The 26,349-nt window shown below is 35.6% G+C and overlaps 1 protein-coding gene across 13 annotated transcripts in view; it reads left to right on the top strand.

Annotated features, from left to right (window-relative positions):
- Positions 1-26,349, top strand: part of RAPGEF2 (Rap guanine nucleotide exchange factor 2) — a 240,832-nt gene that overhangs the window by 104,526 nt on the left and 109,957 nt on the right. For 8 of the 13 annotated variants that reach the window (XM_041738095.1, XM_041738096.1, XM_041738092.1 and 5 more), the window contains exons 5-7: positions 20,410-20,485; positions 22,076-22,243; positions 24,645-24,662. In XM_041738095.1, coding sequence (XP_041594029.1) covers positions 20,410-20,485; positions 22,076-22,243; positions 24,645-24,662 — 262 coding nt within the window. Of the gene's footprint in view, positions 1-11,966; positions 12,105-12,954; positions 13,298-20,409; positions 20,486-22,075; positions 22,244-24,644; positions 24,663-26,349 lie in introns of those variants that run through there. The other 5 variants (XM_041738094.1, XM_041738103.1, XM_041738098.1 and 2 more) reach the window with 3 other exon arrangements.

The raw sequence follows: 26,349 nt of genomic DNA, 5'->3' as shown, positions 1-26,349 counted from the left end.
ACAGAAATACAATTGAAAGAAGGCAGTTCATACATAAGCAAAAGCCAGGGTGGAGGGAGGCACAAGAATAGGATCATTCAGCTAGAACAGACATGCACTTTAGGGGGTGAACTAGTTGCAAAAGCATTTGGTGATGGTGTCATTAATGAGAGGTCTAGTTTACAAAGCTACACAAGCTGGTTGGAAAGGTTAGGATTGCTGGGAAGTTAGGTATCACATAACATTGACGGGGGGTTGGGAGAAGTGCTCACATCATTTATTTGTGTCATATTGGCTGTGTCCATTTACAAGTACTGCTTCTCTTTCATTGATACCAAATATATCCACAACTTAAAAATTAAAATTATGATACGGTACTCTCAATAATCACATTTTAAATTAGAGCTGGCAGCTATAATGAGGATAAGTGGGGAAACAAGACATCTAACTAATCAGTTCTGAGAGGCTAAAATACTATTCTCATTATGATTCACATGACAAACAATGAGCTACTTGAGTTTAAAAATCCAGGCCTACTTTCTGCTTTCCAGTGCTGCATCATAAGTTAATTGATTTCTCTGAAAATTGCTAGCTTTTTCAGAAATGGAAGAGGGTCAAACAATGGAAGAATGGTTCTGTATTTATGTGGAAGGAATGAAAACACAACTAAATATTCCACATTTCATGTAAAGAGCTGTATAGGATTAGAAAATCATATTCTGGAAAGTACAAGTGTGTTATAAGTCATATGATGCCTTATCGGAGATGGAATATGGCTTTTAAAAAAACAACTCACTAGTAAATCATATTATAGAAGGATAAGTTTATTGGACATTAAATATATCCACATGGTATGAAGGGAAGGTGAGGATCAGAGTTCTGGAGATTATACATTACGGATAAGAGTTACCTTCAGTTATTGGCCAAATCACATGGTTGCATAGATTGAGCATGGAAGAGAAATTGTAGTTACTAAAGAAGGCATGAGGGGGAAAAAAGAAAAGAAAAGGAAAAACTAAGTCATTTTACAACTGCCCTCCCTGGGTTTTTAAAGTAATGTATTGGTCTTATATAACTTCCTTCCTACCATGGGAAGATACCAGTAACTTATAACAGGATTAAATGGCATGATACATAAGTTTTTCAGAAGTTTTCTTTATAGCCAGCATTCCTAAAAGTTGTTTATTTCTTTAAAAGAAAAAATTGTCCCTCCCTTCTTTCTTCCCTTTCTTCCAAGAGAAACCATAAGATTGATTTAATTCATATTTGGAATAATCTAAAGTGAGTGGATGATAGAAGAATTAGTAAGAGCTAATAAATAAGGTCTAAGAGCCACTTAACTCAGACATTGTCTCATACAGCCCATTACTACATTATTTTGCAGAAGCATATGATTGGGGCCAGTTAATGAAAATAGTTGGTTGGACATGGGATCATAGAAACATACTTTTTTTTTTTTTTTTTTTTTTTAAAGAGACAGCTTGTGAGGGCAGGGTGGGCAGAAAGAGGAGGAGAAAGAGAGGAGCCCAGGGTAAAGCTCAATCTCATGACCTGAGCTGAAATCAAGAGTCAGATTCCTAACCAACTGAGCCACCCAGGTGCCCCAGAAACATACTGCTATTTTAACTTTAAAGTGGTCAATTTGATCTGTAAATGTAAACACACACACTTATATCTATATACACACACACACATAAACTTTCATATATAACTGGATTAAAATATACACATATATGCATGAATGTGGGTGTGTGTGTCAAGTCTTATTGGACTTGACTATTTTGTGTCAGTCTTCTACAGTTATTTTGCCTATGCCTAATCCAGTGGCAGTTTATTTAAAAAAAAAAAAATGACATACCTTGGGGTGCCTGAGTGGTGCAATCGGTAAGTATCCGACTCTTAGTTTTGGCTCAGGTCATGATCTTGGGGTCATGAGATCAAGCCCCACATCAGGCTCTCTGCTCAGTGCGGAGTCTGCTTGAGATTCTTGCTCCCCCTGCACCCCCCCCATAGTTGTGTGTGTTCTCTCTCTAAAATGAATAAATAAATCTTTAAAAAAAAAGCAAAACAAAATTGACATTTTATTGAGATTGCATAAACATTCTACTTCATAGATTATTTAGTTACCAAGAATAAATGATAAATGTATTTTTCATTTACAATCTTAGTCTGTTAATACCTAATCACTACAAGAGATGGTGTCCTAACAACTTCATATCTTAGGAACTTGTTTACCAAAGGGTTATCAGAAGCGATGAGCATAATGACTAGACTAATTTCTAGCACCAACTGTACTTTAGGCAATTAGTTACGTCCTTTTAAAGGAGTCTTCAACTTAATGCTTAATTAGTATTCATGAGTCCTTCTATCGACCTCTGTCCTAAATTGCTCATCTTCAGTCATATATGCATATCCTTCTATCTTATTCATTCTACAAATATTATTGAGTTGCCTCTGTGTGCCTGCCTAGAATATAGTGTTGAAACACAGGTCCTGCATCTATGTCACCAAAACCAAGAGATAAAAGGTGTTTGAGAAGGTGCTGCAAAGAGATTCAGTGAGGTAAAAATAGAGACGTGGTTTAGCAGATGGGAGATCATAGGTGACCTGAGCGAGTCAGTCTCAGTGAAGTGTGGAGCTAGTTTGGGGGGGACACTGGGAAAATAAGAACTGGTAAAAGATAAATTTTTTGGGAAGAGGAGCCCAGAAATGGAATGGTGGCTGGGAGTTGTTTGTGAAGTAAAGAGAGGTTTGTTTCTGTAAAATTAGAAGATGCTAGTGTGTGTTTGTCTGTTGATAGAGAAGATCCAGTAGAGAGGGGTAAGTGAATGATACCAGAAAGAGGAGAGGGAATTGCAGAAGTGGATGAGACCCACAAGAGGAGAGGTGTTGGCTTTGGAAAGAGTGAAAGAGCTTCACCTTCTTTCAGGCTTATGATAAAGGCTATATAGGTCATTGGGTAGATTTGGGAGTTCAGTAGTGGGTATTTAGGAGTTTTGACAAAAAGAAAGAGAAGTTGTGAAACAAAGAGAGTGTTGGGTTCCCATTTGATATTAGTGGTCATAGATGTGTGTGTGTGTGTGTGTGTGTGTGTGTGTGTGTGTGTGTGTTTCCTAGCAACTTTTGGCTCTTTAGGGGAAGGCGTGGAGAAGGTGGGTAATTGGGTATTGCTGGGGTTTGTGCTTTGTCAGTGCATGTCATAAAGGGAGAGATGGGAGCAGGAGTTAGGGTGTATTTGGAACACCCATTCCTTATGTGGATTCTCTCCAGGTCCCTTGAACTCTAGATACCATGTATGTAAAGCAAAACACACAAATCTGCTTGACTTCTTGCTTTTTCTCTAATAATGGCTTTAATAGCTTGTCACCTACTACAGACATTTCTGTGAGTCTCAGTTTTGACCTCTCTTTTCTCCCCTGACAGTTGTTTTTCTTTTTTTAAGCAAATAACACTTCAGAGTTAGAAATGACAGTATCTCTCAAATCAGCTGCCTCTGTCACCACTGCCAGTGCCTTTGTTCAAGTGTCACCTGCTCCATTAAAGTAGCTCCCTGTATGCCTGCAGTACTTCTTCCCTGGTGTCACCCTATCATTGTTCGAAGCACGGAATTTTTCTTTTTGATCTTTCGCATCATGAGCTTAAACAACTATCAACTGCCAAACAGATAAAATCTAGACTTCTTAGTGATATGTTTAGGGCAGCTCAAAATGTCTCCAACCTACATTTTCCCCTGTACCTTCTCCAGCCACCCAAGTGGTTCATTGTGGTCTGACGTACCTTTGTCAGGGTGTCCTCACCATCTGGGATGTCCACCTCGTTGTTGCTACCTACCTTCACCTCCCACTCCTCATTTGCTGGTGAAAACAGCATGTTTTCTTCTCTAGGAATCCTACCCTTGTATTCTTGTAGGATTAATCATTCCTATCCATACTAAAGTGTAAGATTTTTTTGGAGGGCATGGGCTGTATTATTCATCTTTGCTTCCCCTGTGCCTAGCATATAACGGCACTTTCATAAATATTTGTTGAATCATATTGGTTCAGGATTATATTTTTAACCTTCCCTTTGACAAGGAGTTTAAAAATATTATGCTGATATCTTCCTTTCTAGAAATAACTTTTCGGGATGCCTAGGTGGCTCAGCAGTTGAGCGTCTGCCTTTTGCTCAGGGTATGATCCCGGTCCTGGGATCGAGTCCCACATCGGGCTCCCTGTGAGGAGTCTGCTTCTTCCTCTGTCTATGTCTCTGCCTCTCTGTGTCTCTCATGAATAAATAAATAAAATCTTTTTTTTTTTTTTTTTTTAATTTTTATTTATTTATGATAGTCACAGAGAGAGAGAGAGAGGCAGAGACACAGGCGGAGGGAGAAGCAGGCTCCATGCACCGAGAGCCCGACGTGGGATTCGATCCCGGGTCTCCAGGATCGCGCCCTGGGCCAAAGGCAGGCGCCAAACCGCTGCACCACCCAGGGATCCCCTAAATAAATAAAATCTTAAAAAAATTTTTTTTCAATAACCTATGATGTATTGAAAGTCTGATGAGTATAGAGATGAAAAGTTTGGAGAAAAGAATAAGGCTGCAACTCAATGGAAGGAGGGAGTTTAGGGGCACTCATGAAAATTTGGTTCTGGCCAGTTTGTGCAGGACTGCAGAAGAAGGGGGAGAAAGGCAAATGGTTTCTTGTTGAATATTGTTTTGCTTACTGCATTAGTTATGGTTAGTTTTGGTTGTATAAAACAATTGCATAAACACAGCAGGGACTACTTTTTTTGGCCACACAAACAGACCCTCAAGGTGGATGGCCCGTGATGGATCAGTGGCTCCACAGTGTGCAAAGGTTACAGACTTTCATCCTTCTGCTCTACTTGTGCTTACACATGGCTTCCACTTTTGGCATCAGTGCGTCCCTCCCAATGGCTGCTGAACTCTAGTGGTCACGTCTGCAGTGGCAGCTAGAAGCAGGAGGAAAGGCCGAAGAACAACAAAGTTAACTTCCATCCCAATCAGATCCCGTGAAACGTTTCTTTTTATATCACATCCTGCAGAGGTACATACATGGCCACTTCAGGTTGCCCAGGGGTCTGAGGCAAGCAGTCTTCTATTCTGCAATGCAATGCCCCCACTAAAAATAATAGTATAAAAATCTCCTTCTGAGGAGAAGGAGGAGAGTGGACATGGGAATGGGCCGGCAGCAGTCTCTGATACATTTGCTCTGTAGTTCCCCCTCATGTTCTTTTTGTTGATTATTTTTCATTGCTAGATCATTCTTCCCCTCAGTCCTAGGATCCTCCTCTTCTTTAGCTTATTCACATTGCTTCAGGTCTTACATCATCTATAATTTCTACTTGTCGTGTCTAAAGTTGACTTGAGTCCAGGTATTCCCATGACACACAGATAAAAGGTAAAGATATATATATTAAAGATTTTAAGGAAGTGTTGGGACAGGGTTCCAAGAAGGCAAATAAAGTTAAGAAACAAATGTGAGCTTGGTTTGACTATAGCTGGTAATATTGAGGGGGAGAGTTTAGTTGCACTTGATATAAATATATCCTGTGTTAAATTTGAATTAAGGTGGATGTCTAAGTGAAAGTAGAGTGAGACATTGATACATTGGAACATATTAAAATATTCCCTTTTAGATATTAGTTGTGCTTTCTGCTTCAGGATGAAGCATCTTCACTCTGGAAAGCTAGTGTGATTTTTTTTTTTTTGAGCATTTTTTAGACGAAACTTACCCCTTTTAAATAATACTCTGATGGGATATCTGATGCACAGAGCACAAGTGCTCTCTAGAGAGGGAGTTCAATTGCTGGGTCAGGTTGGGAATTTGGTTGCTATAACTACAACTTCACAGATATAAGCACAGACTTTCATAGTCCTTGGAAAATTGGCATTGGTAGTGTCTTAACAAAGTAAGTAGCCTTAAAGAGAAGGACTCTGATGTTTTTGTTTGTAGTATAATTGATATGGTAGCCCAGGTCATCTGATGCTTGAAATCTTTAAGTCAGGGAACTTGTCATTTGTGATGCTTGGTGTAAACGAGTGTGTGCAAGTTTACCCTAGATGTCCTTCTTTATAGTGATGTTTGGATTTCTCTTGCAAAAGTTAATATTGTATTTCATAAAGGTTGTAAAGCCTGATGTGTGTGTGTGTCAATGGAATATAATATTTTTCTCTCTAAAAAGCTGGATTTGCTTATCTCCTGCAAAGTGTCATGGAACTTACAACCTCTATTTGTGCCATATTTGGTTGGGGGGGTGGGTTGGTTTGGAGGGATGAATAAATTACCATTTCACCTATATGAATTCAAAGTATCTTAAATTATGTATCAACTAAATTCGTTTTTATTTTTATTTATTTTTTTCTAAATTTGTTTTTTAAAGAAGCATGTGTTCAGTATTGGGGCAACTACAGAAAATAAGAGAATGTTATAACTAAGAGAAAGATTGAGATATGAAACAAATTATACTTGATGAAATTGGAATATCTTTACTAAAATAAAGGTTTCCAATTAATCATAGCTCAGGGACCCTCTATTTTATTTTACTAAGAGCTAAATTACATGTGTATATATATATATGTATAAAATACAACAAAATTACATATTTGAATGTTAAAGAAAATGACTTTATATTATGTACCCCACTTGATTTTTTTCAGTGTACTGAAAATTGTTTAAAAGTACTTGAAGAATTAAGAAATAGTTGAAATAAAGTAATAGCTTAGATGTGTTACCATATTTCTATTAGAATTTAAATAAATGTTATATGAGTTTAAAAATTACCTTTTATATTTATTACTGATGAGAATATTGAACTGTAAGTTCAAAATATTAAAAACAATTTTATTTCCTTAGGTGTTTCTTACTTTGCCACACATCTATGGTTTATAAAAGTTATGTGTTTTTTGCAGTGAAATATAATTTCTCATATTGCATGTTCATGTATTATAGATCTATGTAAACATTAAGTAACTATTTTCTTAGTTATCTAAAATTTTCTTAGTTTACCTAAAATTTGAGTCCTACATTTCAAGATTATTTTTATTTTGCCTTTATTGATGATTTACTCTATGTGAGTTTATGGCAGTTTATGGCTATAAACTGCTTAGTTTATCAGCTTTATTAAGATAATGTTTATTTCTTAATTTAAACATTTTCAGATAATTTAAAATATTGAGACAATGGTCAGAATCTGTCACTTTCGTATGTTTTATTTTTTTTATTTTTATTTTTTTTAAAGATTTTATTTATTTATTCATGATAGTCACACACAGAAAGAGAGAGAGAGAGAGGCAGAGACAGGCAGAGGGAGAAGCAGGTTCCATGCACCAGGAGCCCGATGTGGGATTCGATCCCGGGTCTCCAGGATCGCGCCCCGGGCCAAAGGCAGGCGCCAAACCGCTGCGCCACCCAGGGATCCCTGTATGTTTTATTTTTATTATTATTTTTTGCTTTATTAAGATTATTTTAGAAAATCATCATTAAGTATACTTTCACTTTACAAATAGAAAAACATCATTCTAAATAATATATAATATATAATATATCTTTACTGATGTGTGTATGTATGTATGTATGTATGTATCTCAGAGGCCTGCTGCTGCCAAGATGGTTTATACAGTCTAAAGTAATAATTAATCGTTAGAATCTTGGGACCATTTCAGTTTAGTACTTTGTCACCTGGTCTTGACTTTTAACTTACATAATTTTGGAAATGCAGAATGAAGAGTTATCTGTGAATAGGGGCTTCTAGGTTTTATACTCCTTATCCCATTTAATTTTTTTTTATTGAAGTATGATTGACATATATAAAGTGAACTTAAAAAAAAAAAGATTTATTTGAGAGAGAGAGACAGAAAGACAGAGAATGGGCCCGAGAGCAGGAGGGTGGGGACAGAGGCTTAGGGAGAAAGAATCTCAGCAGGTTCCCTGCTGAGCACAGAGCCCAGAGATCATGACCTGAGTGGGACAATTAACCGGCTGAGCCACCCGTGTGCCCTCTTAAGTGAACCTTTAAAAACCTTTGTATATAGTCAGTTTTGTGTATGGAAACCATCACCGTGGCTAAAGCAGGGATTCCTCCCCCCCCCCCCCCCCCCGATTATCTATGTCAGAGTATAAAGTTACAATTTTTCAAATATAGTAGAGAAGAACTATGGTAAGTACTCCAGCCCAAGAAGTGTGAGTTTAATTTTTCTAAGAATGTGCTTATGGGACAACAAGTAGAAAAGACACTGGATTAGAGTTCTTGTGTTTGGCAACAAAGATGATAACAGATAACATGGGGCAAGATTATGAAAGGTAATTGAGCAAGGCAGAGGTTTCTAAGCCAGGCTAGTTAGTAGGTTCACCTGGCTTAGGATGGGTAAAATACTGAGGCCCAGGCCCTAGAGATCTTCATTCACTACAATCTAGACTGGACCAGACAGTCTCCTTTTCAAAGTTCAGAAGCAAGTGGTTAGTCAGTTTTGAACTGGAAAGGCTGGGCTAACGACTATGAAACTGATGTGTAACCACTGAAGTGAAAGGATCGCTAGACTGAGAAGATCGTGGAAGATTTGGCAAAGCTGAGACAAGACAGGAACCCTATCTCTGCGGCCTTGGTGTGCCAAAGCTAAGGACCTGAATGTTATTTTCAGGAAAATAGAAATTGATGGGTCATATGTCAGTGTAATTTAGAAGGACCAACTGACCGATTTTAGAGATGGAGCTTACAGGCAAGGGAAAAGGTGGAGTAAAAGATAGTTCCAGTGCCTTGAACTTGGCATGCCTGGTAGTATGATGCCTTTGCCAGCTATAACCAAATCTGGAAGGAATGAAATGGGTGGATATCAGAGTTGAAAGAACATGTACCATGTTCTGGTACATGGTTTTGACAGGGGGAGCTACAGGCGACATGAAGAGAACCTGGGCATTGAGTCACCTGAAACACTGGAGATAGGGTAGCGGAGGGTGGAAAGGTAGGTAAATAGGAAGAATACAGAAGCAAAAATGAGATGCTTATAAGGTCAGAAGGCTGTAGGGAAGGACTTTAACAACTAAAATTTTGCTACCTGTTTCAGTGCAGATTTATCTCATGTCCTGTTGAAGCAAACCATGCGATATGTTGCAATTCTCATATAAAGTGGATGCCAGATTTCATAAATTCTATTGAATTTTTCATTTTTTTTTTTTAAGAGAGAGAGAGAGAGTACAGGGATGGGGGTAGGGGCAAAGGGAGAAAGACAATCTTAAGCAGGCTCCAGCCCAGCACGGAGGGCTTGATCTCATGACCTGAGATCATGGCCTGAGCTGAAATCAAGAGTTGGATGCTTAAGCGATTGAGCACCCAGGCATTTGTATTCCATTGAATTTTGTAAGTGAGGTAGTAGTAACCTTTTGCAAAACATAATTTGAAAATGATGGTTTGGGTTCTTTCCAATTTTTTGTTTCTGTCAACATTGATGAACATCTGTTTGTGTGGACATATATTTTTATTACTTTTTGAATAGCTAGGAGTGAAATTGCTGATTATAAGGTAAATGTATGTTTAACTGTATAAAGAACTGCCTCTTAGATGTCCGCAATGGCTGAAACATTTTGCATTCTCCACATGTTATGAGAAATCTGGTTGTTCTACGTATTTCCCAACCCTTGGTATTATCAGTGTTTTTAATTTTAGCCACTCTAGTGGATATGTGGGGGTAATCTCACTGTGGCTTTATTATGCATTTCTCTGAAGCCCAGTGTTGTTGAGAATATTTTCATGTGCTGATTGGTTATTTATATATTTCTTGTGGTGAAATGTTAGTTCACCCATTTAAAATAATCGTTTTTTTTAAAAATTGGATTTGGCCACTAAAATGGTCTATTTCTAGAATTCTGTTCTATTGATCTACATGTCAGCTGTTTTTTTTTTAAAGATTTATTTTATTTTTTTAAAGAGAGAGAAAAAGTAAGCATGGGAGGAGAGGGGCAAAGGGAGGGGAGATAGGGAATCTCAGACTACCTGCTGAGGGCAGAGCCTGAAGTGGGGCTCCATCTCACGACCCTGAAATAATGACCTGAGCCCACATCAAGAGTTGGATGCCCAAATGACGGGGCCACCCTGATCGAGTGCCCTGATCTACATGTCAGTTCTTATACCAATATCACATGGTCTTGAATTATGTAGCTTTATAGTAGCTTTTGAAATCACATAGTGTAAATGCCCACCTTTGTTCTTTATCAAAATCGTTTTAGCTCTTTTATGTCTTCGCCTTTTCATATAAATTTTAAAATCAGGTTGTTTATTAAGATTTGATTGGATTTGCACTGAATCTATAGATCAGTTTGGAAAGATTTACTCTCAACAATATTAGGCCATCCACAGCATGAACATGATATATTTCATAATTTATTTAAATCTTCTGTTATTTCCCTTTGTAGGGTTAAGTACCCTTTTGTAATTTTGAGTGTATAGGTCATACACATCCTTCGTTAAATATATTCCTAAGTGTTTTATTTTTGATGATAAGCAGTAGGTTTTTACAACTTTATCAGGGAAGATCGGAAACAGATTAATCAATATTGCCAGGATTGTCTACTTATTGGTAAAACTAGAACAAGTACTTATAAAACAAGGTAAAACAAGTATGGCTTATGAGAGATGTCCATTTTATTCAGAGGAACTAAATTAGTTGACATTTTATTACTTGGTATCTTTGTAAGAAATTACATATGTATGAGTTTATGCTTTGCTTTTCTTGTAGATGTGGTTTTTTTTTTTAACTTCCAAGAATTTTATGAATGTGACATTATTCAAGTACCTGTGTTTTTAGGTCCTGTCTTAACAAGGACATATGTACTATTTCAACTTCATTTATGGTATATGCTGAATTTGAGGGAGCTTAGTGGCTAGATTTTGGTGTCATTCATGTAAGCCTTTAAAGAATATCAGATGCCTTGTTGCCCTTATTTGAGATCTTGTTTGATTTTTGAGAACAGTTCCATTTCTTCCTGGGGAAGGGCCAAATCTGAATCATTCCTATGAATTCATCTACCATTTTTCTCATGAACAAGTTATATAGATCTGTTTTGTTATTTCTTAATGTAATTGTTTATTTTACGTCTTTAATGAATTTTACGAAAATTAGATCATTTTTAGATAAGATGTTAGAGCTAAGCTTCCTGGTCTCTTTACCTCCTTCATGATGAACTTTGCGTGATGAAATAGTGAACATTTAACAAAGGCATTTTGGATAAGGCGTGTGTCTATATGCTGAAGGGGAAAGCTGTTATGGACCATAACTCTTATACAAACCGATCAGCTGCCATCTGTGTACAAAGCACTGTGATCAGCAGAGACCTGTTTGTGCCACTGTGTAGACTGATGGCAGCAGATCAATTTAGCTGAGCTGTTCTGTAGCAGTTCGGTCACGAGGACATAGACACTACCAAACTGTAGTCATCATCACACCACTGTCCTTTGCTGGTTTAGATTGTGGCAAGAGAGAAAAAACTGCTTGCTCTCTTCACCCCAATACAGCTTGAGGTAAGATCCACCTTTTTTCTCTTGAAGGGATAAGCAAGACCAAAAGCAGCCTCTTTCAACTTTTCCCACATTGTTTGGATTTAAATTTACGCTAGTTTTTCTCATGACAACCCCTCAGGCCAGGTATACAATTCAGCATCCCTTTGGTGGAGAAGCAACGTGTGTAGTACAGCTTAGATAAATTCTAATAACAAAATTGCATTGCTGAGCACATCTAAGCATTTGACCTTGAAGACTCCTAGGAGAGCAGACATTGCAGATTTCCCTACTTGCCCTTGACTTACAAGAGAGTAGATAATGAATTAATAGAAATTGATAAAGAGCGTCTGTCAGGCAGCCGCTGAGGTCATGAGGCTGGTATGCGGAAACAGTGCCCATACTACATGCGTAACACATAACTGCAGCCAGGAGGGGTGGGTGGGTCATCGAAGCAGGAAATTAGCCTTCAGAAGGAATGTTGGCTTTCTGCACGAGCTACAGCCGCATGGACTCACTGAGAGAAAACACACAGGGACATGGGGAGTGCTCACTGCTGCAGAGAAAAGAGCTCCTATAGAAGGTGGCAGCGGTATTGCTGTTACTGGTGCTTCAAAGATATTGAAGACAGTGCAGGTTAGATTTTTTTATTTTTAAATGAATCGACATGTTAATAGTATCAATAGCAAATGTTTAGTACTTCTCCTGTAGCTAAACAGACAGCAGGCTGCTGAGGAATGAACAGGGAGGAGAAGATACAGCTTATGAGGCCTTTGCTTGTGATATTTTTCTTGTTGCTCTATTTTAAGCGAAGGTTAAATGTTGGGGTTTGCTGTGGAGCAGTCCACCTCCACTAATTTGTGCCGTATGATTGTTAGTGTATTTGTTAGTGTATACTCTACATGAGTCTTGAAAGAAATTTAGAGACTCCTAAGTGCATATTTAGTTTTCCCAAATACTTACTTCTGAAATACGAGCTTGCTAAAGGCCATGCTTTAGAAACACTTTGTAATTTTGCACACACATGTAACTTGTATGTACACTTGGTGTGTGTATGTTTCTGTTTTGAATAATTGTTACCTTTTCCCCCCTTTTTGGTTAAACTAATGAGCGAGGACAAAATATTTAGAAAGATTAAATTCATTTTTGTGGTTAGTTTTTCAGACCATGTTCCTTTTATATGTATATTAAAATTTACTCCTGAATATTCTACTGATTGAGAATGGGTTGATGACCTCAGCAGTTACTTGTTAGATTTCCCTCCTTAAAGTTAATTGTTATTCTTCTATTTGAAGACAGTGTCATGTGAATATTTTTTTGTGAGCCCTGAGTAATTGATTGATTTTGGTTTAGGAGCATCATGTTCAGTCATTTATCTAAATTCCTACAGAGAAATGTGAAGTTTAGTAACTACTTACCATTATCTAGAAATAGATATAAAAATTGATATCTTGGAGTATTATATTTTAGATCATTTTGTAAATTGGGATTGCCCACGGTATAATCTCAGTTTGATTGCTGTGTCTTCTTCCCTTGCTGGGTATAGCCTGACATGAATAAGTTTACATTCCAATACTGAGGAATTGCATTCCACTGGGCAGTTCTGACGTACAACAAGAATGTGGAGGCCCATACAAAGGGCAAGTTTAGGGACAGTGATAGAAGAAGCTTCTGTATTCAGCAACTGCCTTTCGTGGAAACTCACGCTGGTGGAAAGTGCTCTTGACTCAACTTGGGTCGGGAAAATGTGGTCACAGAAAGTTAAGACAGGACGACCTTACCAGAGTAAGATCCCCCAGTACCCTGTCTGGTGTATTTATGAAAACTAGGTAAGACTTTATATTTTCAAATATTTGTGCTTTCTGGTTGTAGGTCTTGAACTTGAAAGAAAGTTTATCAAGCTATTAAAAATTTCTCAATCTTACATTATGTAAAAGACTACTTTTGGTAATTTTTTGTCTGCATATCTTTACTACTGTAAAGTCATGGCATTTTACACTTGTAAAAGTATTGTTAGCTCATTTCAATTTTAGAACAACTTGTAATTCTTAATTTTAAATTTATTCTGTACAAAAACTTAATGGGAATGGAAATCTGGATTGTTAAACTGTGGAGCAACCATTCTTAAATTGGTTGTACTTAGAGGGTATGAGCATTTAGGAATAATCTGCTTGTTGTGCTGTAAGTGGTCTTTTCAGTGATCATTTCTGTGAGTTAAACTTTTTTTTTTAATAGCTCAGAGAACCAATAGATTGACCAAAAGTAAACCTGCATCACTTTTAGTTGTCATCTTTGGTTGTATTTAATGTAAGATAATAAGGACATTCTGAAATTACATTGAGGTTAATAGTTGAAAGCCAAACTCTATAGTATATTAATACAGAACAGTTTTAGAAGAATTTAAAATAGGCTGAAGTAATTAAATTTTCATACTGTGTAGAACCAGAAGACTATCAGCATTCTTAAAACATAGTGTACTTCTTCCTATCAGCCTATTTCTTTCTTTCTGACTTTATAGTCTCTTGTGAAAGGTTGCTATTTAGTATAGAAAGGGTTAACAAGTTTTTATATATTTCAGGCCAACTCTCATTGATAACAGTTACCCACATCCTTCTTGATTTTGAAAGTTATTATGCATTTGTATTTGTGAGTATACACAGGCAAATTATGAGAAGACAGGAATTTTTTTTTTCTTTTCTTTATTTATTTATGATAGTCACAGAGAGAGAGAGAGAGAGAGAGGCAGAGACACAGGCAGAGGGAGAAGCAGGCTCCATGCACCGGGAGCCCGACGTGGGATTCGATCCCGGGTCTCCAGGATCGCGGCCCTGGGCCAGAGGCAGGCGCCTAACCGCTGTGCCACCCAGGGATCCCTAGAAGACAGGAATTTTTAAAAACAATTTAATTCAAAGTCTAAAAATAAGCTACATGACTTTAAAAATTAAGAAGTTTAAACTTTAAAATATTGTTTATCATGGTATGTGGCATTATGAGCGCCATTTCAAAGAATCAGATATTTTACTAGTTGAAGTTCTCAGCAGCTGCCTGAAGAAGCTTGGTTTTTATAGATTTGACATTCAAATCTTTGACTTTCCCAGGGTAACTAACCCTCAAGCTCTTGATGGTAATTTGTAATTTTGCTGAATTTGAATTGCCATCTGAATTACAAAAGCTGATGTGTCTTTTTTTTTTTTTTTTAACTCAACTAAGCAGTGAGTGAGCCTAGCCAACCTCTGAGAATTTACCTCTTAACAAAACTCTGCTCCCCACCTGTCATTGAGTTTGTGCCTTATGGGTGAATGCGATACATGGTAGCAGTGTTCCTGAGGAGGTCTGGAAACTATTCCTCTGTAATGTCAAGCTGACCAAAGACCAGAGTTTATGTTATTGAGTGTGGAAGGCAGCTATCGTAGAAAGCAAGAGAAAGGGTAAGGTCAGTGTAGAATGATGGAATCCTGGATCATGGACTCTGTTGTTTCAGGCATCTCGTTTAACCTTCCCTCAGAGAAGCTGGCTTAGTTTCTTCAATTGTGAAAGGAAAACTGAACTAGAGAGACAGTTCTTAGGGGGAAGTAGGAATGCATTGGTCATATGCAGAATCACTTGGGGGCCTTCCTGAAAACAAATGTTTGAGAACCTTTGAATGTAGTAGCTTGGATTATGGCTCACTTTCAGATTTGAAGCTGAAAAGTGCCAAGAGACCCTGTACTCTGTGATTTTCTAAGTTTTTTTCTCGACTCTGAAGTTCTACAAATCTGTTCTGCTTTTGAGATGCAGCTATAGGAAGCAAAAGATATTCCTTAACTTGTGGTACTTAATAAATATTCTGTCTGTATTCATAACTTGCCGTGTACTCACCTTTTGTAGAAGATACGTACATTCTCACATCCCACCTATGTAAAAATAGGGACTATATTTAGCAAGCTCTGTATTGATTACAGAGTTTATATAGATTTTGTTGTGCATGTCCAGTGAGTATTTGGAAGAGGGACAGGAAGCAAAATCGTGGAGATGGGGCTAGCATGGCCATACCCTCTAATTTATGGCCAGGGATAAAACTTAAAACATGGGTTTACTGTTGCATGGAAAAAAAATTAGGTATAATTGGCTTTTCAGAAATATTTCAGTAATATTTGTTTACCTTTTCCCCATTTCTTCGTAGTTCCACTTTTACCCACAACTTCTCTCACTTCATTGCTAATTAATGTAGAAAAGAGATTGGTTCCAGGCTTATCAGTGGTGTAATTAAGTCATCAAAGTTAACTCTTGTTCCTAAGATTTTCTGTTATTTGGCTAGAGAGGTAGTGTTCCCACTTTCTGTTATACAAGCCCTGGATTTTTTTTTTTTTAAGATTTATTTATTTATTCATGATAGAGAGAGAGAGAGAGAGAGAGAGAGAGAGAGAGAGGCAGAGACACAGGCAGAGGGAGAAGCAGGCTCCATGCCTAGAGTCCGACTTGGGACTCCAGGATTGTGCCTTGGGCCAAAGGCAGGCGCTAAATTGCTGAGCCACCCAGGGATCCCCCAAGCCCTGGATTTTTGCCAAGAAACTCAACCTCTATCCTTACATAAAACATACCATTTTAACTATTTTTTAAAAGTTTATTTATTTATTTTTTAGTAGTCTCTACACCCAATGTGGGGCTCGAACTCACATCCCTGAGATCAAGAGTCCCATGTTCTTCTGACTGAGCCAGCCAGGCACCCCTGCCATTTTACCTATTTAAGGTGTATGATTCAGTGGCATTAATTACAATCACACTTGTGTAACGGTGAGCACTACCTGTTTCCAAAATTTATGTTCCATGGCCCCAAATGGAAACTGTAACCATTAAGCATTCCTATAACCCACAATAATATGTGGTCTACTTTCTGCCCTTATAAATTTGCCTGTTCTATATATTTCATATAAGTAGAATCTTATAGTTGTCATTTTGTGACTGCCTTATTGTACTCAGCATAATGCTTTCAAGGCTGATCCAGGCTGTAGCATGTGTCAGAACCTCAGTCCTTTTTATGGCTTCCTTTGTATGAATTTATCACATTTTGTTTAAATAGTAATCTACTGATGAATATTTATGTTGTTTCCACCTTTTGGCTATTGTGAATAATGCTGTAGTGAACTTTGATGTACAAATATCTGTTTGAGTCCTTGTTTGTAATACTTTTGATTATTAATCTAGTTGTGGAATTGCTGGGTCATATGGTTATTCTGTTTAGCCTTTTGTTGAAGAACCAATCTGTTTTCCACAATGACTGCACCACTTTACATTCCCACCAGCTAAGTAACAAGGGTTCCAAGTTCTCTGTTCTCTTTAACACTATTTTTTTTTTAATTATCATCTTAGTATCTGATGCACATTTGGCATCAGGTATGAAATGGTATCTCATTGTGGATTTGATTTGCCTTTCTTTAATGACCCAGGATGTTAATCAGTTTTTCATGTGTTTATTGGCTATTTGTATACCTTTTTTTGGAGAAAAGTCCATTAAAGTACTTGGCTCAATTTTTAATTAGGTCATTTGTCTTTTTCTTTTCTTTCTTTCTTTTTTTTTCTTTTTACATTTGTCTTTCTCTTGTTGAATTATAGGAGTATATATATACATATATATATATATATATATGTATATATATATATATATATTCTGAGTATTAAACACTTCTCAGATGTATGATTTGCAAATATTTCCTCCTGTTCTGTAGATTGTCTTTTCAGCTTCTTGATAATGTCCTTTGATGCACAGAAGTTTTTGATTTTGATGAAGTACAATTTATCTATTTTTCCTTTTGCTTCTTCGGCTTTTATAAAGTGTCATGTCTAAGAATCTGATTGCTGAACCTAAAACAGACTTAACTATAGAGAACAATCTGAGGGTTGCTGGAGGAGAGATGGGGGAGGGGAAAATGGGGAATGGGTTAAACAGGTGATGGGTATGAAGGAGGGTGCTTGTGAGCACCAGATGTTGTATGTAAGTGATGAATCACTAAATCCAACACCTGAAACTAATATTACACTTATGTTAACTAAATGAAATTTAAATAAAAACTTGGAGGAGAAAACCGAAAGAATCCATTGCCAGATCCAATGTCATGAAGATTTATCCCGTTTATTTCCTAAGAGTTTCGTGGTTTGTGCTTTTTTATTTAGGTCAGTGATGATTTTCAGTTAATTTTTGTATGTGGTGAGAGGTAAGCAACTAACTTACTTTTTTTTTTTTTTTTAAATGTGTCAATACAGTTGTCCTAGCACATTGTTCTTTCCCCATTGCTTGAACTTGGCATCCTTGTCAAAATTTGGTTAGCTATAGATATATGGGTTTATTTCTGGACTCTTAATTTTGTTTCATTGTTTTATACGTCTATCCTGTACCATACTGTTTTGATTACTGTAGCTTTGAGGTGAGTTTTGAAATTAAAAGTGTGAGTCCAGAAAAAAACAACAAAAAAAGTGTGAGTCCTCTGCCTTTTGTTCTTTTTCAAGACTGTTTTGGCTGCATAGGCCCCTTGTGATTTTATATGAATTTGAAGATTAGCTTTTCCATTTCTGCAAAGAAAGCTGTTGGTATTTCTGACATTTTTACCTCCCTCCCTCCGTCTCTCCCTCTTTTCTTTCTCCTTCCTACCCCCCTGCCCCTTTTTTTTCTGACTTTTCTTAAAACCTTTAAGGATTGTAAGTATATTTTTAAATTGCCCACATTCTTATTTAATTTGTATCATTCATGGATTTTCTTAAATCATGATTTTAGAAACTTAAATGATACCAAGTTGTAGCTGCTATTAATAAGAAGGGTTCTTTTAATTTGTACCTCTGAACTTACAGGAAAGCCCTTTGGAATCTCTTAATTTTTTTGTTGGAGACTTTTCAGGTCTGTGTTTTTCCCCTTAGAAACTTTTCTAGGGCACTGCTATCTCATAGGTTTTACATGGTTTTCTATATGGGTAGGTATAGTAATTTTTATTTTTTATTACTTCCTAGTGTGTTCATCATTTTGAGGTGCGTTTTGTATATTATTTGTTATTATGTTAGCAGCTCATGCTTTAAAGACTTCTAGTGTTCATTTATGTCATTTAAAATGTGAGAACCTCTTATTGTTTAATGTCATTAAATGGTGTGTGCATTTGGTCACTTTTCACATTGGATAGTTCATTGTATAGATGGGATCTTCTATTTATTGCCTTCTTGCCCTCACATAAAACTTAATGAAATATCTTGTACTTTATTCTTATTGGCCTTGTTTTGTACTTCACTGTCTAAACATCTATATGTCATTTGCAAACCTGAAGATTTCTCTCTGTTTGTTTCTACTAAATCATCTAAAATATTTAAAAAAAAAACTGATCTTAATATCACTTAGGGTAGATCTTATCTCTTATACATCTCTGTCTGGTTTCCTTTTTTATCTCTGTACTTATTTTCCAGAACTGCGTTTTTAAAGCAGTTTATAGAACTTGATCCAAGGTTTTAAAAAACTTATTAATAAATAATGGTATTTACTTTTGTTTACATATTTATTGTTTCAAAGAATAACATAGGAAAAGCAAAAGTATTTTGTGGACTTAGTGAATTTGTAGCTTAACATTTTTCATTACTCTTCTTGTTAATTCCTACCTTATAGCTTCCGGTTTGTAAGCAAAGAGTAAATCATCTTTGCGTTTGAGTCAAGAGGCCTAGTCCTTAGGCCTAGCATGTGCATTCACGACCTACTCTTTTGCTCTTTTGGGGCCAGTCTTTACTTCTGGGTTCTTGACTATATTTGAAGTAATAGATTTTTTGATAAGTGAAATAAATCCTCCTTTGCTAGAATACGTTCTGGGTGCATTTGCCTTTTCTGCTTTGTGTATTCAAGGAATTACCTGAGGGGGAGAGTATTATTTCTCCTATGGTTCACATATTTATGTTGTTCAGTAAAGCTCGAGTCTTCTGTGGCTACCAAAAAGTTTCTTCAGATTCTAATGTATTTCAATTCCTTAAAAGACTTTCCTGGAGGTAATTTTTAATAGCACATTTTAGAGGATGCAGACTTTCCATCTCCAAAGTAATAGATAATATTTTCCTACCATAGAATTCCTTCGAGCCAATGGCTAATCTGCACAGGGATTTTCACTTCATGGTTCTAGTGCATATATAGCTGTGTCAGAATAAATCTGCTATGGTGTTAAGGTGGGAGTTATCACACGTAGGGCAAAGTTGCTGTGTCTGAGTTCACTAGTGAAAAATTTCAGGAGAAATGGTTTTATAGTATGCATAACCACTTGAATTAAGAAAAGTCTAAAGTTGAATACTTTTCCTTAAACTTATCTAGAATAAGTTGATTTGAAAATTTAGAAAAATTAAATGCGCTTTTTAGGTGAAAGAAATGCTTAACCTAAGCGAGTTAAATTATAGAAGAAAAAAATTTTTTTAAAGATTTTATTTATTTATTCATGAGAGACACACAGAGAGGCAGAGACACAGGCAGAGGGAGAAGCAGGCTCCATGCAGGGAGCCCAATGTGGGACTTGATCCTGGGACTCCAGGATCAGACCCTGGGATGAAGGTGGCGCCACGCCACCCGGGCTGCCCTATAGAAGAAAATTTATATGCACTTTATACTTTGTGTATTTTTATAGCTTGCCATTGATTCAGTTCCATCCATTAGAATATTCTAAGTCTTCACCTAACTGGGAATGATTTAAAACAGCCTAATATACAACACATTCATACTGATTTTCTGTTATATATGTTATCAATTTGAAAACATGATACTGGAATTTTTCAGAAAAATATATGTCTGAAATGTAAGAAATTGAATGGTTCCTTGTCATTCTGTGTAAATAATGATTAAAGAGTTTCTCTTTCTCCAGTAGTTGTTTTGTTCTTCAGTTTCATTTACTTGAAGAGTTGGCCTAAATTTACAATTTATATTTCATAAATCTTTTTTTTTTTTTCTCCTCCCTAGTTTTGGCAAGCGTTCTGCAGGAAGCTTTAGGCGTGGCTGTGAATGCATTGTTTTAGAGCCTTCTGAAATGATTGTGGTAAGAATACTTCTTTGAAGACTTTTTTCCCTAAAAAAAGTTGCAAAATAAAAGCCCTTTAACAAAGTCCTTATAATAGTGTATTATATATTTTATAACTTTAGGTATATTTATTTCATAATTTTTAGTATGAATCTGAGTTCATAATCATAATACTGTAATTATTTATAATATTCGATGAAATGAAAAGGATAAAAGACTCAAAAGGGCCAAGTACCTAAATGTTTTGTGATTGAACTTTGTCAAATCAATATATGATAATACCACTTAATTGAAATTTGGAGGGAATACTTGAACTGCAGAACTTTATTTCTTGAGATATTAATTGGAATGAATGAAATACTTCAGATGAGTCACAGTGGTATGAATTCAGGCAATGGTTAACATAAGGAAACCAATTTCTGTTTTTTGTGTCTGTCCTACGTCAATATATTTTTTAAATCCTACAATTCAGTTAAGAAGAGAAACAAAGTTCTCAACAGAGTGTCTAGCCAGCATACCAACCCCCCAATTTTCTGGCCTAATACAGAAGATGGTGAAAGCTTTTTATTCACAGTTAATGAAGTATTTGGTAGAAAACTACAAGTCTATTTTTAGAGAAGAGTTAGGGTTTTTCCCTATGATGTAGGAGAGGAATTTATCAGAATGAAAACTTCCTTGTCAAAGCTAGTGAAAACCTTTGGTAAAATTTCACAAAATTTACTCTTAAGGGAGAAAGTAGCGTGGTGGTGAGTAAAGATACAGGATTGGAAAAATGTAGTGGTTACATAGGAGTTTCCAGCAACAGGTCTTGAAAAGCGTTTTAGATATTTCCTAGAGATTTTGGCGTCTGCTAGTGCTATTTAGTGTTTCTCTAAGGGACTTTTGATCTTCAATATTCTTTGAGGATTTTACATTTGCTGGTATCATACAAACTACTAGTTTGCTAGTGTGAGAATAGTCTTAGAATCTTAGTATGCCTTGATTGTGAGTAATCACATTTTCATTATGTAAGTATGAGGAGGATTGACCTAAGGTAACTTTTATTCTGGGTTAGTCCATTCATCAGTTTCTAAAATGTTGAAAATGAGGATATTTTTTTCCAAAAATAACACTTTATAAAAAGAGAAACTGAACCCACAGATTGTGAAAGTAGGAAGAGAAACCCTTAGGTAACAAAGCCATTCTGCTAGCAGTCCTGTTTGAGTCATTTGGGATTTGGGGGTTTTTATAGCTTTACTCATGTACATCAGGATTAAGACAATGAGGGCAGTTGCTTTCATAATTTGAGGCAATGTATCCTGTGAGTTCTTTCACTAATAAATCAGTACAAAGATTACTGAAAATATCCTTCCCTTTGAAACTGCAGGAAATTCAAGAGTTACTCATATTGTCCTAAGTGGAACTGAAAATGCTTCTTCATAAAAGAAAAGTTACTCAAAACCAGTTAGTTCCAGAGAAGTTCAGAAACACTTAGTCTGTTACCATAGTTTGTCTACAAATGTCTTTGCAGAATGAATGAATATGGACCTACCTGTAAGTTTTATTTTGCCGCTGGTCTTAATATGGAATGTTTGTTTGAGGAAATAAGTCTTGGGGGTTTTATTTCAGGTGGACTATATGGATGAAAATGAAGAATATTTTCAGCGTCAAGCTTCTCATCGACAGTCTCGAAGGAGATTTAGAAAAATCAACCAGAAAGGTGAAAGACAAACAATTATTGACACTGTGGATCCTTATCCTGTGGGCAAACCACCTTTGCCTCGAGGCTATCATACGGTAAGTTATTGAAGTATAATATTTTTATTTATCTTTAGTTTTTTTATTGGGAATTATGTAAAAAGACGTAGACTTCCTTTTTTAAAGGAATTATTATTCCTTTCTGTGATATGCTTATCCAAAGTGTAGATTTTGTTGGAAACACATACAGTATGAATAGTTTAAAAGAGCATTGAAATAAGATATCAAAAGACATTGTTTAGCCCTTTTATTTTTTAAAATGTCCCCTGAGGATTAGCTTTGTATGCAGCTATGCAGTTGTAACTGGGACATTTTAAGTTCTTACCTTAATCTAAAATTTGAGCTTCCCTTGCCCCTACCCCAGTGACTGGCATAACACTTATTTTTTATTTCAAAAGTAGATATAGCAATATAGGCTATTTTCATAGCTTCGCATACCACTACAAGAATAGTACCTGATAATTTTTTTTGTTTTTAACATGATGAAGTGAAAGCATAATTTGAAGCAATGCTTTCAAAAATCCCAATGTTTAGTTGGTCTGAAGTATTTCTTCTGATAGGTTCAAAGATCCTTTTAAATGCTGTAGCCCACTTGATCATCATTTATTTCATAAATATTTAATAAAGTATTTTTATGTTTGAGGAAACCAAGGCACAGATAATGAATGATTTATAGAAGACCCCAATGTAGTCAGTTTCAGGACCTTATTTTTCATACTCATTACCTTCTGCTTAGCTCCTCCATGCTCATTTCCCCCGGTGGCCAATCCAAAACAGTTGAGAATATATTTGAGGATTTGTATTTTCAGAAAGAAAGTAACAGGAGTTCTTACATATGTCATTATAGAGTCAAAGGTGGTTTGTCTGTACATAAATACCATTAAGTAAGTAGTCATTATATGTGAAATCAGTTTTAAAATAAAAATATGGAAAACATAAAAGTAGGTAATTGACAGCTCTTTTACATTTCTCATTTGTTTTGCTTACCTGCAGTTTTCTTTCTTTTTGTAAGTATTAAATGCAAAATACATGGGAAAATATATATAGCCTTAAAATTATATATTCAATTTTTAGTAACTCTTAGTGATATGATATACTTGATACCCGCACTTCATCACTTCATATGTTTTATTTCTGAGAGCTCTTTGTGTGTGAATATTTAAGCAGTTTTGACCACCAGCTACTCGCCTACTCCTTTCACTACCCATGCACTATTTTAATTTAACATGAATTTTATAGCTGAATCATTTCATTGAGCTCATTTGGAAAGGGTAGCTTTTTGCTCATCATAAAGAGAGCTTTGTTTGTCCTTTGGAGAGACTTGGTATTTAAAAAAAAAACCTATGAAAGGTTTTTTTGTTAGCATTGTCTGTAAAAGAAGGTAGTATTTTTAGTGTTGATATAGCATCATGGAAGAAGGAAATTTGGATTAAAAATAGTCATACATATTAATAGTTACATATATTATTTTAGCCCAGTGCTAATATTGTTAATATTCTTTCTGTTCTGAAATTATTTTCCACATCAGATTCCATACTAAGATAGTGGGAGTATGAATTACTTAAAATTTAGTGTTAAGCGGATTGGTTTAATTTTATAGTCTTATATTTTTCACACTAAAGTTGAGGGAATCATATAACTGTTTCTCTCTTATTCCCCTGTGTCCCGTCCCCCTCCCCTTTGTGGAATATTTCACTCACTTTTCCCTATGTGACTTCCCTTTTCTGGTCTGATTTTTAAAAGTGTGTAGGGTTTTTTTATTATTACGAGATTACTTATTTTCTCATTTTGATTTAATGGTTTTAAGAAATACCTGGTTAATAGGTACTTTTATTAGGGAATATTCAGTGCTAGGATGAAAGGTTTAACTTGATTACTAATGGATCATGTACTAGGTTACTAATATATGACATGCTGGTATTAATTTTACTAAATGAGTTCTGATTGGCAACAATATGGTCATAATAGAAAATATTGGATCTTCTTAATTGTGTACGAGGTGTGTTTTAATTATATTTAGGTAATATTCTTTCATCTAAATACATGATTTTAACATAAAAAAACAACAGTATTTTGTTTTGTATATATGGTGCCACAGGATAAAAAGAATGAAATGAAAATTATTATTCCTCATTAGTCCTAAGTTATATTTCCTTATCCTTAATAGAAATATTTCTCCTTGAAAGAATCCTAGTAGAGAGGGACTGAGGGTGAAAAGTTTATTTAGAAAATGCATGATCATATTTCACAGGTGATTTTAAATAATTTCAAGTGCATGGCTAAAAAACAGAGAACATTATACATACAGCCAATTCTATATGGTCATTCTTAACCTGATTTTTAACATTATCTTCATTTTGGCAGATATACTATAGCATGTCTGATAATGTTCATCTTTTCCTTTCCTCTTTTATGGCACTCATTTCATTTTGGCTCAAAGGAATGCACTAAATCTCAGGTATTGTAATTTGTGTGTGGTCTCCTAATACTAACCTAAGTTTATTTGTGAATTTGCATTGTAACTAATAAGTTTATAATATTGATGTGTTTGGCTTAATCTTGTTCTTTTGTATTTTGCCCTAATTTAGTAAAATCTCTTAAAATGAAACCATCAGTGGTTCAGGTGATGGCACAGTCTACTTTATTTGTGCAGATGTAGTGATGGATTGTCCACCTCAGGTCCACCTAAGCGCAACCTGCTTGTTTTTAAGAATGAGTAGAAGCACTGTTCTTAACTGATGTGATTTGCAAGTAAAGAAATGAAGAGGGAAAGCCAGGTAGTCGTAATGGAAATTTAATTGCTTCTTATGAGAAAGCTTATGGGAAATCCATTAGAAATTTACATTTTAAATGCTGTAGGTGAAAGCTTTAAATTTCAGGAATCCCAATATGAGAGCATTTTGGGAGACTACTAGTAAAATTTTAGTCAGAATAAGGGCTAAGTCAGAAAGGAAATGAGAATCTAAGAATGCTTGTGTTTTCTTATTTGCACTTTATTTTTAACCAGATTTCATGCTTTATTTCATTCTTTATTTTAATCAAGAGGCCTATAATAATATCTTTGCTCATTTCTTCCATGCCAACACATGACTAATTTATGATTTTCAGTGTTACTGTTTAGAAAATGTTCAGATTGGGGGTTATCAGGGAATTCAAGTCAAGGAAGGAAAACAGGAAAACAAATCAGTGATTTATCTCTGGAAATGAATTGGTTAAGTAACTAGTAAAATTTTATGATTGTGTTTTCTTATTGCACAGGAAAAAGATCATATACAATTTAATTCACATTAGAAGAAGTCTACTGTCCATATAATATCTTTGACAATATCTTTGTCCATGTAATATCTTTCAGTCAGTAACCTTGCCTGAAAACATGAAATACTTGTATAGGTTTTCAAATTAAAATGAGGCAGTAATTGTATGTTCTGTGCAAGAGAATGCATATTAAAATGCCCCAGGTGTCATTGCTGCTATAGTATACTTTAGAAGCACTGCTAAATTTTAAATGATGTGATGAATCTTAAGTATTTTCATGCCATTTTTAAATTTAATAAAATTTTGATGTAATTGTTTTACTTTTTAAAATTGCTCTAGTGTTTTTGGGCTTTTATCTGGTAATGCTATACTCTAAAAATATAGAACTTTCATATTTTAAAAGTTGCATCAATATATAATTACTCTTCCTCTTTTTTAATATGAAAAATTACCAGTTAGCCTGATTCCTGCTTAGAAGTAGGAATTGAATTGAAAATGTACACTGAGTTATGAGCTATACCTTATGTACACTTTTTAAAATTAGATGTGTTGCAGTATTTTAGAACAGATTATAATAATTTTCTTCAGAACCGTGAGTACTCAGATAGTCCATATCAAGTGTTTTCAAGACATTTTTTTCAAGGCAAGTGTATGAGGTTTGCAGAGAGAATAATAAGCACTTGAAAATGCAGTGAGAAGGGAATATTGGAGATGGCTTTCATTAGCATTTTCCTACATTTTGATGTGTTGAGGTTGAGGCTGTATTTAAGATTGCCAGAAAATAGGATGTGGCATGAATTTTTAGTCTTTTTTTTTTTTTTTTTTGTAAAGATTTTATTTATTTATTTGAGAGAGTGAAAGAGAGAAAGCATGGGCAGGGGGAGGGGCAG

This window comes from Vulpes lagopus, chromosome 23, assembly GCF_018345385.1.
Source record: "Vulpes lagopus strain Blue_001 chromosome 23, ASM1834538v1, whole genome shotgun sequence".
Lineage (NCBI taxonomy): Eukaryota > Metazoa > Chordata > Mammalia > Carnivora > Canidae > Vulpes > Vulpes lagopus.
This window is presented reverse-complemented; position numbering and strand designations above follow the sequence as displayed.